The sequence below is a fragment of the Sceloporus undulatus genome, chromosome 5 (genome assembly GCF_019175285.1).
Source record: "Sceloporus undulatus isolate JIND9_A2432 ecotype Alabama chromosome 5, SceUnd_v1.1, whole genome shotgun sequence".
In the NCBI taxonomy this organism is placed as follows: Eukaryota; Metazoa; Chordata; class Lepidosauria; order Squamata; family Phrynosomatidae; genus Sceloporus; species Sceloporus undulatus.
Genome location: NC_056526.1, coordinates 74,420,742 through 74,435,103, shown reverse-complemented (window position 1 = coordinate 74,435,103; position 14,362 = coordinate 74,420,742). Strand labels below are relative to the sequence as shown.

The window sequence follows — 14,362 nt, the reverse complement described above, 5'->3', positions numbered from 1 at the left end:
TAGCTGGTCTAGCTCTAGAGCATATGGGTACATCTGGAAGGTTAAAGTTACTCACCCCACCATAATATAATAAGGGTCTAATCTTAAATCTGAATAGGTTTTTAAATAAAAACAATCAGTTCATATTTGTTTTCTTTTCTTTTTTTTAAAAGAGAATATACGAAAACACAAAATATAAGGATCTCTCTATGCAGGGCAGGGGAGGGGGCAGAAATAGGACATTACCTCCTAAATAAGAATTCTGGTGCCCAAAATAACCTTTTCTTTAGTCTCTACATTTCTTGCAATGCTGAGAGTGAGACAGTGAAAATCATTCACAGCTAGAACTCTTATAAGGGTCTTTTCACATTACCCTGCTAACTTTGCCCACCTCTTTTCTTTGGATATGCAAACTGTATTTCTAAATGCTCAGCTGAAGTTTTCAATTACTAGTGTTAGAAATTTGTTACTTTACTATCCTCCCTGTAGCTACTCCTCTGAGGCTGAGAGTTTATGATTTGCCCAAGGTCACCTAGTGGGTTGCTATGCCCAAGTGGACATTTGAATGCTGTTCTCCTGAGTCACAGTCCAACACTCAAATCACTGCACCACACTGACTCTCAACTCTAAATATGTATTTACTGGATAATGTTGTCTGAAGCATCTTTTATTTTTCCTGTGCATTCTGTAGCTGCTAGGAGGCAACCATTTTCTATTTTGGATTCCACATTGTTTGAAAATGATCTTCTGTTTGTGGGTTTGCATTGATAATAGCTTCATTTATCACTGCACTGGATACAGTGAAAAGGATACTTTTTATTTGCCAGCATAACCATCTCAAATTAGAATGCTTTGGTTCCACTTAATTGTTGATCATTCCTTCTTTGGCATTCTGTATTTAAAGTGAGCTCTAAATGTTTGATTAGCTTCTCTCTTTCATTTGAAGCTATTATATCTGTCTCCATTGAATGCATCACAGAGGCAAACTGGCCATATAATACTGTCTTTTGGGCTTCTGAGTCCTGTACATTTAGTGGGTGTTCTTCCTTTTCACTTTTACCCACCACTGTAATTTAATTTATTTCCATTGGACAATTTTGTAGCTCCAGCTTACAGCTAATTAAAAAGAAAAGCACTCGTTGAAAAAAAAAGTCCTTGGCACTCAGAAACGATAATACAAAATGAAGTTAATGACAGTGGAATCTATAAACCACAGGAGACTCTCAGCATGGCTTCATTTGGACCATTGTAATTTTCTTCTATGAATCTTGTGAGGTGGTCCAACTGAACTTTCCCCTGCTCTATAAGAACTTATTTAAGGTGCTGGTATCTGAATGCAAACTATATATAACTGGTAACAGTCACTAACTAATGAGTTTAACTATTTGAGGACATTATCGGGTGAGTTGAACTCAGTCATAAGAACAGTAGAGCATCATTATATTTTCCAAAGATATGGACTGACACAATACAAGAAGGATATTTTCTTCATTTGCAGAAGATCACAGAGGAGTTCATATGCAGAGTTAGTACATAAACAGGCAGACAAAAGTTGATGGTTGGAAATGACTCAGCAGAAGTTGCACAGCCTCAAGGGATACTCTAGGATCTGTCAAATCAGCAGCTTTGTGCAAAAGTCTTTATAGTGAGGATACGATTCACTCACCCTAAAGGAACAAAAATGCCAACTTTTCCTCATGCAGGATGCTGATACACTCCTTGGAGTGTTATTGCTAGGATGTGTTTCCTTGTGTTACATGCCACACAACTCCAACATATTTGGCTGCTCTTTAAACAACACAGTATCCCAATGCAGTTGATATTTGAAAATATTGAATGATTCACATTTATTTTCACTAAGCCTTGGCCTATATTTATTGGACTAAATACTTGCACTAGTCATTAATATCAATTGATTTCAACAGGTTTGCTTCAGTAGATTTACTACTTTCAGATTGTATGCCTTTGGCAGGATTTAATATCTTAAATTGATTTTATCTGTAAAGGGGCATGTAAATTAAAGTGCTATACAAATAGATAGATAGATAGATAGATAGATAGATAGATAGATAGATAGACAGACAGTAAGCAACTATGGATGGCATTGGGCCATTTTTGATCCTTGTAACATTACATAGGAATCACAAAGTGGCACTTATGACTATTGTTGAAATCCCTAAATAAGACTAATCTGGCCCTAGCAACAACAAAGCCTGGAATTCACTGAGGGAGTCATGAATGTGTAACCACATTCGCACTAACTCTGTGAAAGAAGTTGTAGCATAAGAATTCAACCAAGTCTATGAAAGCTTATGCTACAACTTCTTTTGCACAGTTGGGAGTTTATCACACAGGGCACTTACTGCTGCCCAAACATTGCCCAAGTGTTGCCCAAATGTTTCAGAAGCGCCAGAGGTGGGATCATCCATCACACTTCTGAAATGTCATAGAGACTTCTCGCTTTCCTTCTGTCACGGAAGCGTTCATGGGGAAGCCTCAGAAAATCCATTTTTATTAATGGGACCAATATTGCTTGCATGAACTTTCAGCTTTCTCTACAGTCTGGGATAAGTGAAACAAGAAGTGAAACTTAGATCTTTTGTATGCAAATCATGTACTTCATTACCAAGTTACAGCCTTTATCTCTTCAGTAGAGAAAGATGTTAAAGATGCTGAGCAAGTAACACAGAAAGTAAAGGAAGGAAATATAATCTTTCTTGTTGGACATGTGCCTTCTTTGGATTCTGAGAAAACAGATTTGCTTATTTAGTCATCACTTACAGAGTTAATTCGTGGAATGCAGACTTTGGGAACATCTCAGTGCATTTGCTCTTGGAAACCTGAATCCAACATCCAAAGGAAACCAGCAGTATATTAATTAAAATACGGTGTCAGGATTTGCTAGAGACTGCTGATAGGATCTGACATGTTCTCTGACTAGCTTTAAAAAAAGAAGAAGCAAAGGTTACTTACATCTACAAAATGCTGACCAAGGCACTAATGTTAGGCACCTTTGCAGGTAAATCAATATGTGTGCATCATTGTCAGCCACTACCTGTTTCTAATTTCTCAGCACTAGGTAATTCTTTAAAGCATATACCATTTCTGTTTCATTCAGTCTCTCTGTGTGTGTTTGAGCCTTCATATCACCTATCAACCTATGCCCCCCCTTAAGCAAGGAATACTCAGAGGTAGCTTGGCCAATTCCTTCTTCTGAAATATGGCCTACAGCACCTGGTATTCATTGGTGATCTCCAATCCAAGTACTGTCTGTCACAAATTTGTTGTTGTTGATGGTGGTGTTTGCCTTCAAGACATTTCCAACTTCTGGCAACCCTAAGGTAAAGTTATGACAGGGTTTTCTTGGCAAGATTTGTTCAGAGGAGTTTTACCATTGCCAGGCTCACCTGTGGATTTCCTGGCCAAACAGGCATTTAAACCCTGTTCTCAAGAACTACACCACACTAGTTCTCTGACAGTCTTTCTCAGTAAACATGCATATAGTTGTGAAGGATATTGCAAAGAAAATATTTTAGATTTTATAGTTATCCATAGGAATAGGGATAGCAAGTACATTTTTATACTGCTTGTCAGAGAACTAAGCACTCCCTAAGCAGTTTACAGTGTGTAAGCTAATTGCCCCCAACAACCTGAGTACTCATTTTAGCGACCTACTGTAGGATGCAAGCCTGAGTGGACCTTGGAGCTCTAGGATCAATCTCACAACCTTGTGGCTTGCAGTACAGACATTTAACCATAGTGCCACCAGGGATCTCTATAGGATCCACAATTTGACTCTTGATAACTGTGCATCCCATGTTTATCCTCCAAGGCACATAGAGCAGAAATTAAGCCAAGGGAGGATTTGTGGTGAGAATAACATCTCCAAGGTCATCCAGTCTGCGGGTCTCCTACTCCAAATTGAGCACTCTGTTACTACTGCATCTTCTCTGATGCCTCTCATTATAGTTAGACATTTCAAATAATTAACAGGGGGATACTTTCACATTCTGCCTCTGATAATGAACCGTGATCAATAGGGTTCCCAACATGGTTCTGGGTTACGTGAAGACTTGAAGCTAATGTATTGAATTTTCTCCTTCAAACCTTATACTCAATATTCGATGATCTGAAGGTACAGGTGATGGTGAAAGGGACATTGTGGACAGGATGATGCACATGGTTCTGTGTCTCCCCGTTTGAAGCGATGTTCCTTTAAGATGGATGTAAAAATATTTTGTATAGCTGAAGTGGCTGAGATTAAGTCACAGCACTTGAAATGATGCAAAGGCTTGCAATAGGAATTGCATCATGATAACACCAGGTGACAACCCTTAGTTAATATGTTCTATATATGGAATTGAATGCTTTCATGGCCAGCATCCATAGTTTTTTGTGGGATTTTTGGGCTAGAACATGGCCACATAGTCCAAATAACCCACAAAAACCTATGTTCTATATAATTTCACTTAGGCCCATTCCGGACGGGCGTAAAGTACATATCCAGTACATACTAGGGTTAGGAAGGGGCGTCACTTCCTGATGCCCCTAACCCTAGTACGTACTGGATACGTACAAAATGGCGGCACCCGTTCCACACGGGCGCTGCCATCTTGACGTAGCGGATGCATAGCGTCCGCACGTCGTGCCCCAGATGTGACGCTGCGAGTGTGTGACTAGCACCTTGCAGTGTCACATCTGGGATGCAAAAAGAAGCACCATTTTGGCACTTCTTTTTTGCGGCACAAGGGAGCCTCGCAGTTTGGCCTCTGAGGCTCCCCTGTGCTGCAAATGGCAGTCTGTAACACGCTTAAGACCCAATGCATGTGTGGGTTGTTGATGGCTGGAGAAAGTGGGTTGGAGTGGAGTGGAAAGGTTAGTGCATTGGTTGAAAGAGTATTAGTAATTTCTTTGAATATAGCAGATGTAAGTTGATGAGAGTCAAGAAGAGTGTAAATATCTTGTATGTATTGCAACTACTGGAACTCAAGAGCCTCCAAGGACTTGGAAGAAATGTTTCTGTGAGTTATTCAAGTATGGTCAGTGTATTGCCAAATACTGAAAACTGAGCTGGTGCTTCTGCACTCTGCTACTGCTAGCTACTGTTGAGGATAATTACCTGAGGCAGTGCTGAAAATTGGCTTCTGTGGCGGGACTAGAGTTGGCTTTTTTTTTATTACTGCATCTGAAGCAGGATAGAAGAGAGCCAACACTCTCCCCTCAACACATAAAGACAGATTTCTAAGCAAAACTATATGTTAGAAACATTTTTTTCTCACAAGCCACTGTTCATTAAATAAAATTGCAATCATGTCTCTAAGGGTTCAAGGGTTCTATTGAACAGGTTTGCAGTGCATGTAGGTTAATCTCCTAGAGCCATTTTTCTCATGACAAGAAGAGAAAAGATTTTTTTTTAAGGCTGATAGTTCTAATAATAATACCTGTTAGATAAATATAGTCTTTCTTTTACTTTTACTTGTCATTCTTACCTTTGCTAGTTATGATTGTAATGATGCTCAGGCTTAAAGTGATAATGGGACATATTTAAAGAAAAATCGTCTTCATTCATTATCAGTTCTCTTGAAAAATGACAATGAGATTGTGGTTTAAGAAAATGTTTAAGTGTGGTACTCCATCCTAAAAGTGAATTCAGGTACTGAGTTATGATAGTTAGGTTGTCACTGTAAGACTACTGAGAAATGAGACAATATCAGCATCCTTGACAAATACCTACATTTTGAAGAACTAGAAGAAAAGAAAGGAAAAAACCACGAAGAGCAAAATATACTTTAAAAGCAGAATAAGCATTCTTAGTGGCCACAGAATCATGTGTGCTTTTTGTGTGGAAAGAAAACAGCATGTGGTATCTTGCAAAGGAAAGCATGGCTGGTTGACAGGAGGATTCCTTACTGAACAAACTTAACATAAATCCCACATGTTCCACTAATGAATGAGCAACTTGGTAGGGCTACAGGCTTTGTGGTCTTGTCACCAGTAGTTTGGACTCTAACCACACCATCCAGATAATTTACTGTTATCTACTTTCATTGGTAAAGTTCTTCACAGCCTTCAGCAATGTCTTATTAAATCTTGATTGGAGATAGCTGAGATTGTACCTGTAAAACTTATACTCCACTTTGGCAGCAACTCAATACAGTCAGATGAAGTGTCTGCTGAAAAAGAATCCTCTAGAACAGTGGTTCTATAACAGTGGGGTGAAACCCCCAGAAGGATCATGAGGGTTGCTCAAGGGAAGTGTGAGACTTGGATGCATTGATCCCCTTTCTTCTTCCCCCAAACCTTTTATGTGTGAATTTTATGTGTGTTGAATTAAATATCGAATTTACTAAAAAGAAACCCTGTTCTAATTAGAATATTTCCTTATAAAATGAGAAAATATGAATATACATGAATGTGTGAATGAAAATACACACAATAAATAAACAAAATATTTGTATTCATATACAGTGCACCTGCATTATATGTGGGCGTCTTTTACGTGGCTTACGCTGAAAGCCATGCAGCTGAGCTTTCAATGATGCACATGTGTCATGCACAAACCCCATTATTTTCAATGGGGCTTGAACATACGTGCTTTTTGTCTTACACAGAGGGGTCCAGAACAGAACCCCCACATAAGGCAAGGGCACACTGTACTACATTCATTAGGGAAGGGAGTGACAGCTGCATGTAGATGTAAAAGGGTAGGGGTCCCAAGAGAAAAAAGTTTGCAAACCACTGCTCTAGAGCATGTATGAGCAACAGAATTAAGCTGGCTATTTCCAGATGAGCTATTATTTACTACCTAGTACTATTTGTTGCTTATCTGATAGGAACATGTTTAAGATTAGCAGCCAGGAGCTTCATAATGGTTTAGTGAACAGCAAAAGGATTCAGTTAGTAGTGCAAATGACTGAATCTGTCTCCTTTACCTGTGCCCTAAAAGACATAGTTTTGGAGGGTTTTCCCCTCAGTCTTATCCCTCTTTTATGTCACTCTAGGAATGTGACATGTGAGCTGTCATAATGGATTTGTGTCATTAACTAGAGAAAATTATACAGTGCCCCCTTTGTTTACGCAGGGGATCCGTTCCAGACTCCCCCGCGTAAAACAAATAATGCGTATGCTCGAGCCCTGTTTAAATGAATGGGGCTTGTGCATGCGGTGGCACAGCGGCATGCACGCACCATGAGCGCGCCCCCATTCATCCCTTTGGGACATTCAGCATATGCTGAAAGCTGCATAAAGTGTGCCCATGTATGATGCGGGCACACAGTATTTTGTTTAAACCACAAGCATTTGTAATCAAGAATAATCAGACATATATTATAAAGTTTTTGTAGTGATCATTCACCAGTACTGTATCATGTTCATGCTGGATTTTTTGATAGCGTTCTTTCAGGCTCCTTTTTTCTAATCCCATTTTGATTTGCAGATTTAATTGATATTATTATATTTAAAAAAATCCCTAAGATTCTTGTTCTATTTTTTCTACAGGTAGTGCTGGAACACCTGTTGTTTTCAATGAAAATGGAGATGCACCTGGACGTTATGATATCTTCCAGTATCAACTAACTAACCGAAGTGCAGAATATAAAATTATTGGCCACTGGACAAACCAGCTTCATCTGACTGTAAGTCTGGGTGTTGCTGGGTTTTAATTACATCTCATTTTGGTTCTCTCCAGTAAGCAGAACCACAAATAATGGTCAGAATGTTTTCACTTAAATTCTTCGAACTGTATTTTCATCATCATCATCATCATCATCATCATCATCATCATCATCATCATCAAATACCCTCCTGTCCTTACTGTTGTTGTTGTTGTTATTTCTTATAACAGTGACAGTTGCCAACCTAATCCTGACTGACTGGAATAAATGTCCCACAAAGGCCTTGAGTGCTTAGGGTAGGTTATATGGGAAGAGGCAATCTCTTAGGGGATCCCAATAATACTAAATTATTGTGATACATCATTGCTATATTAATTTAGAGTTTTGTAGTGCAGATGCATATGAACCGATGTCCAAGACAGTGGCCTTCATACTGTGGTCATTGTTTCTTGCAATAGACGAAAGGGCATGAAGTGGGTTGGTTTTCTCCTACATAAGAATAAATAATGCTGACAAAAGGATACCTCACGAGTGACATTTGCTGGTTGAGGTTTAAAATGCAAAATGTTTTAAAATTAAAAACTATAAAAAAGTAAAGAATGTGTACATATTAAATTAAGAGATGTGCACTTTAAATCCAGGGAAAGCCAAATCCATGAGCCACAAAATGCAGTCTCTGGCCTATACTTTGGCAGTTTCCCAAACCCCTCCCCAGTTTTGCCCAGGAATTGTGCATAAATCCCCACCTGCCAAATTCGCTAGGACTTTATATTCCTGGCCTTAGTGTTATTGTAATCCAGAAATGAAGGCACATAACAGCAATGAAATGAGATTTCCAGTACATATTACAGTGCATAATGAACACACTTATTTATGTGTTTTTCCTAATGTGTATGTTTTTGTAGATTTCTCCTATTGACTAAAATATATTTGTACGTATTTTTCAGTTGGATAAATTTTACAGTTTTAAAATGTAAGCATGATTACATGCATGGTTTATTTCTCCAAAACTTATAGCAGGCATCACAAATATGTAAATTTCTGAGGCAAAGCTCTCATTTTCTAACAATAAGTCTCAGGAGCTGGATGCAAGAACCTTGAACATAGCAGCATATATTTCTATCCCTATTTGCTGTGGCCTAAATCCATTTTCTAGGCTCAGTTATAGCAAACCTATTGCTGAATGGTAGGTCAACACTGAATTGACTTAATGGAACTACTCTAGTTGGAATTAGCAGTTGGATTCAGACTTAAGTATTTCCTGACAGCCCAAACAGGCCCAAACAGGCTTCACACCACGTTGGTTCACAGTGTAACAGGCAAATGATAAACAATGAGAAAAAGAACAGTGTAAGTATTAACAAATGATTGTCCCTCTGAGACTACTTTACAGTAATTATCAGCGTGCTATCAACAGTAATGCATATAACAGCTTCCCGTTTTCAGCCACTGTAGTGATAAAGCACCTTACCATAACTGCTGTTCACTTTCTATTGCTTCCTGGCAAGAGTCCATCCAACTCTTTTCTTAGGTGGGGGAAAAAAAGATGTGGTCTTTAACTCAGAAACTATTCCCCTGCCTTCCTGTGGTCTTCAGCAAGTGGATGAGGAATGAGGAGGAAATGCAGGATGTATTTTCAATGTGACCTATTAACTTCGACAACATTTTCTCATAAATTCCATATTCATGTTCTGCTTTCAGTGTATATCAAATAACATTTAAAACATAAATAGTAATATCCATGTACATCCTGAGCAAATGACTCCTTTCAGGTTTAATTTGTTTTTGATTTTTTTTTATTCCTAATAAGATTGATTGAACTAATGAGTTTTGTGCAGCTTTTTCTCTTACATAGTTGCTTTCCCATCTAAGCACTGTGTTATTATTATTAACCTTTATTTATGAAGCGCTGTAAATTTACACAGCGCTGTACATACAATCTTTTAGTTAGACGATTCCCTGCCCTCGGGCTTACAATCTAAAAAGACATGACACAGAAGGAGAAGGGAGTAGTGGATGGAAAGGGTAAGAGGTCCAGATAGTGCAGATAGTTTTGTTTATATTTAGTTATTCAAGGCTTTAATTTATTGCCTCTCAACCTACCAGTGCCCCAAGGCAATACACAATTGATAAAAACACTTCAAAATATTAAACACATAACTAACAACCAATTGTGAACAGTCCAAATTCCTTTTTTTAAAACACTCATCAGCAAATAGCGTTGAAAATATCCAGAGCAGATAACCTTAATTTTAATGTGATGTACAGATGCACGTGGCCTAGAGTTCATAACTCTATGTTGCAAATCTGCAACTGTACCATAGTCACTAAGAATATATATGCACAATCCTGGCACTATTGCCACAAATAAGTAATATCCACTCCCCAAACTACCTTATCAGCTGCAGTTGTATCGAGTGATGGATGGAGCTGGTGATCAGGATACAGGAGGATGCTTCCAGTCCTCTTCCACCTGTGAGCAAGGCTGTGACAGTCATCAGGAGATACTATTGAATTATGTGGCCTTATGGGATTTTTACTCACATTGCCTCATTCATTTTAGCTAATGAGTATGAACACTTCAAAGACCAAACACATCATTACAAAGACCATCCCCCCCAAATTGCATGAGTATGCAAGATAATAGCATCCAAATTGTACTGATAATATCAGTTATAAACACTTTAAGACTCTAAATCATTTGGATAGGAAGCTGCTCAATTTATTTATGTCTTCTATGGGGATGATGGAAGGCTCCAGTTATATCCAGTCTAAGTACTGAACCACAACTCTGTCCCACCCAATTTCTGCATCACTATGAATATTCACATTATTTTTGTTTACAGTTTATCCAGAAGTTTATTTTATGCAGTTTTCCACAATGTACATGTACTTTCACAGGAACTCTCTAATACGAATATTTATATGTGGCTTCCCCTAATATACACACTTTTTGAAAAGTGAAAATTGATCACAGTATGAAAAATAACTATTACAATCTCGATCTAGGATTGCCAGACTGAAAACTGGAGAGGGCTCTTGTAGCTTTAATGGTTGTTTAGAAGAAGGAATTGCAACAGAGTTTCTCATCACACAAACAGGTGAAATTGCTGAAATTCTTTTTCTGCACAACTATTAAAAGATACAGGAGCTATCTGTACTTTTCAATCCTAGTCTGGGAACTGCAAATTAGGATAGTTTGTTAAAGGCAAGGGCCACACAAAATTCTTCCACTGCCCTAGTCTTACCCTTTCTTGAAATGCCTAGTAATATCATTATTTAAATATTTCTGAAGGCATGCCTGAAAATAACAGTCAATATTTTCAATTGCAACAAGTGTTGCACACAGTATGATCCAGTTTAGTCCACGGAGTTGTATTAGACTTTGCCCTGTGAAATGCCATGTAATCCTATGTATGCCCATTCAGAAGCAAATTCCATGGAACTTACTCATATATAAATGTGAATAGCACTGCAGTCTTAGGATGGTTTAAAATTTTCAACTAATAACATTAGAGAGCCTTCTGATAAACCAGTTAAATTGTAAGCCTTTTTTTTTTTTTGCAAGGGACATTGTCTGATTTGCAATTTCAACAGCGTTTATTACTCATTATCCCTATTAAGGTGATTGATGTGTGTGCATACTCTGCACATATGGAGGAGAGCTCACAAGCCCTATTGTGTCTGTTGTGGTTTTTCACATCTGGAAGTGACATGTATTAAGAGAATAGCTTGTTGTGTGTGTGCTGGCTGTCTAGCTGAGCCAGAGGCCTATTATTTCCACAGGGAAATACTGGGTTTTTAGCTCACATGAAGAGCCTTCATTAATGCAATAGTCTTAAGAAACTTTAGACACATCACTTTTTCACTAGGAAAGTGATGATGGAGGCAGGTGGGGTTAGTGTGCTTATGACTCATATGTACAGTACCAATGCTTACTATAGGTTTATAATAATGACTGTTTCTGTTCTGGGGTTCATTAATGATATTACTGTACTAGACTTTGTGGGTTATAGCTGATAGAAACCCCAATATGGTACAGTCGAGTAAGCAATGATAAAGAATGTGGTTCAAATCATCACCTTGTCATTAAGGTCACTGAGTGACATGTGGCATGTCACTGTCATCACAAAATGGATGCCATAGGGGTGTGTGTGTGTGAGAGAGAGAGAGAGAGAGAGAGAGAGAGAGAGAGATCATTTTAAAGGTACATTGAGTAAGGATTTGCATTAGAATTTGGCACCCATGATTTACTTGACTGGACATGCAATTATGCAAGATTTCAGCTAATCTATTAAAAATTATCACAAAGCTAAAAGAAGTGTTGTAAATATATATTTGTGTTTAATTTGGAGAAAAATATCAATATGTTTACTTAATTTATGTTCTACCTTTCTTCTCCTGCTGAGACTCAAGGCAGCACTTAAAAAGAATGCTGTCTTTATTTTTTTTTAAAGAAACACACCCTCAAATACAGTTAAAATGCAGTAATTTATAATGTTAAAACAGATGTTCAAATTAAAACAATTATATATTATTATTTATATTTTCCTGCCTCTCCCAGGTGGATCGAGGTGGGATTACAACTCAGCAATAACAACAAAATACAAGAATAAAACATATAATTTTCAAGCATTAAAACAGTTAAAAACAGTACAGTAGAACAATTATAAAATATAATATTCTGATTCTAAATAGAAGAGTGAATAATGTCTTTACAGAAGACTGAGTGGATAAGCTTGCCGGAAGAGATCCGTCCACAGTTATCCCACAAATTAATCCACAGTTATCCCACTTTTTCAAGTGCTTTTTAATATTCCAGCTTCTGTCTTCTCTGCCCACTTGCCCCCTTTGTCCTCAGCTTACCTCAGTTGCTGCAGACTGAATTCAACATGCAAAAATAGTTTGTACTCCATTTAACTCAGCAGTGGGAGAATAGAGGAGAAGTGGGATCCTTCTTTTCCCTGTAGACTTAGGCAATAATAATAAATAAATAAATAATAAAAGTTTTATTTTTATACCGCCCTTCTTCAAATCAGGGCGGTGTACAACAAAGTTAACAATACAAAATGCTTACAAACAAGTGCAATATACAAGAAACCCATATCACAATAGAAATCTAAACATGTTAAAAACATTACAACCTCATGCCGGCCTGATGCTGGCAGAGGGAAGGGGGGGGGGAGGTGGGTACACATTCTGGGGGGAAGTATTCAGGGGTAGGCTTGTTTGAATAGATAGGTTTTCAACCCCTTCTTAAATTGGGGTAAGGAGGTGGCTGCGCGGAGCTCCGTGGGCAGCGAGTTCCAGAGGCTGGGGGCTGAGATCGTAAAGGCCCTCCTGGAGGTAGAAACTAACCTGGCCTCCGGAACTCTTAAAAGTTGCTGCCCCGATGATCTGAGGGTGCGGGGCGGATTATATGGAGAGAGGCGGTCCATCAGATACCCTGGGCCCAAGCCATTTAGGGCTTTATAGGTAACGACCAACACCTTGTATTGCGCCCGGAAGCAAATAGGCAGCCAGTGCAGGTCTTTAAGCACTGGAGTTATGTGACTGGCCCTAGATGTATTAGTGACCAGTCGAGCTGCCATATTCTGCACTAATTGTAGCTTCCGGGTATGGTACAAGGGTTGCCCCATGTAGAGCGCATTGCAGAAATCCAAGCGAGAGGTTACCAGAGCATGTACAACAGTTTCAAGGTCCCTCCAGCCCAGGTAGGGACGCAGCTGGCGTATCCGCCGAAGCTGATAACAGGTGCTCCTGACTGTCGCATCCACTTGAGATGTAAGGTGGAGCGAAGAGTCAAGGAGCACCCCCAGACTGCGTACCGAGTCCTTCACGTGGAGCGTGACCCCGTTCAGGACGGGTGGAATTACCGCCGTCCCTGGGCCAGGAGAACCTATCACAAGTACTTCCATTTTCTCTGGATTCAGGCTGAGTCTGTTTTCCCTCATCCAGCCCATTACCGACTCCAGACAGGCCACAAGAGGAGAGATGCCATCCCCGGTCACTGCATCAGTCGGAGGCATAGAGAAGACTATTTGGGTGTCATCAGCGTACTGATAACCCCGCGCCCCATGTCTCCGGATGATCTCTCCCAGCGGTTTCATGTAAATGTTAAATAGCATTTAAAATTGCAAAGGCAAACTGCTGCAGTCTTGTCTAGCTTGTGTGTTTTCCCTCATTAATAATAATAATAAAATATATATTTGTATCCTGCCTCTCCCGTTTGATGATCAAACCACTGTCTTCTTGACCACACTCTAATGTAGTATGTAGTCCCAGTTTTCATCTGTGAAATGTTGGAAGGTATGCTTCACTGTTCACTGCCAACTGCAATTTTAATTACAGTAGAGGGCAGAAAGTCAACGGTACTAGCTATTCACCACTACCACTTGATTTCTGACCTATATGAGCACCTGTGCAAATGTAAATGGCCTTGTTGGCTGTAAGATTTCCAAATTCTGGTTGTGAGAGAAAGAAACTATGGCCTAATTCACACTATGATTTAAACCAATTTGTGAATTGGATCAAGTCAGCTTATATGTGCCTCAATCACACTCAAATCAATTTCAAACCCGATTGTGTCCTGGCTGAAATGGGGTGAATTGGCAAAAGTCCTCCTGAACTGGTTCTTCTGAACACAGATCTTTTACAGGTTCTTTTAAAAAAGAATTGGGTTGCAACTGTGCTGAACTAATGTGAATGTGTTTCCAATCACATTCGGGTCACTCAGGAAGGGAGGGAGGGACAATGGGCAGAGGGTGAGC

At 39.1% G+C, this 14,362-nt stretch overlaps 1 protein-coding gene across 4 annotated transcripts in view; it reads left to right on the top strand.

Annotated features, from left to right (window-relative positions):
* The window catches only part of GRM8 (glutamate metabotropic receptor 8), a 588,148-nt gene that overhangs the window by 468,242 nt on the left and 105,544 nt on the right, over positions 1-14,362 (top strand). For all 4 annotated transcript variants that reach the window (XM_042470814.1, XM_042470816.1, XM_042470812.1 and 1 more), the window contains exon 8: positions 7,477-7,613. In XM_042470814.1, coding sequence (XP_042326748.1) covers positions 7,477-7,613 — 137 coding nt within the window. The remainder of the gene's footprint in view (positions 1-7,476; positions 7,614-14,362) is intronic.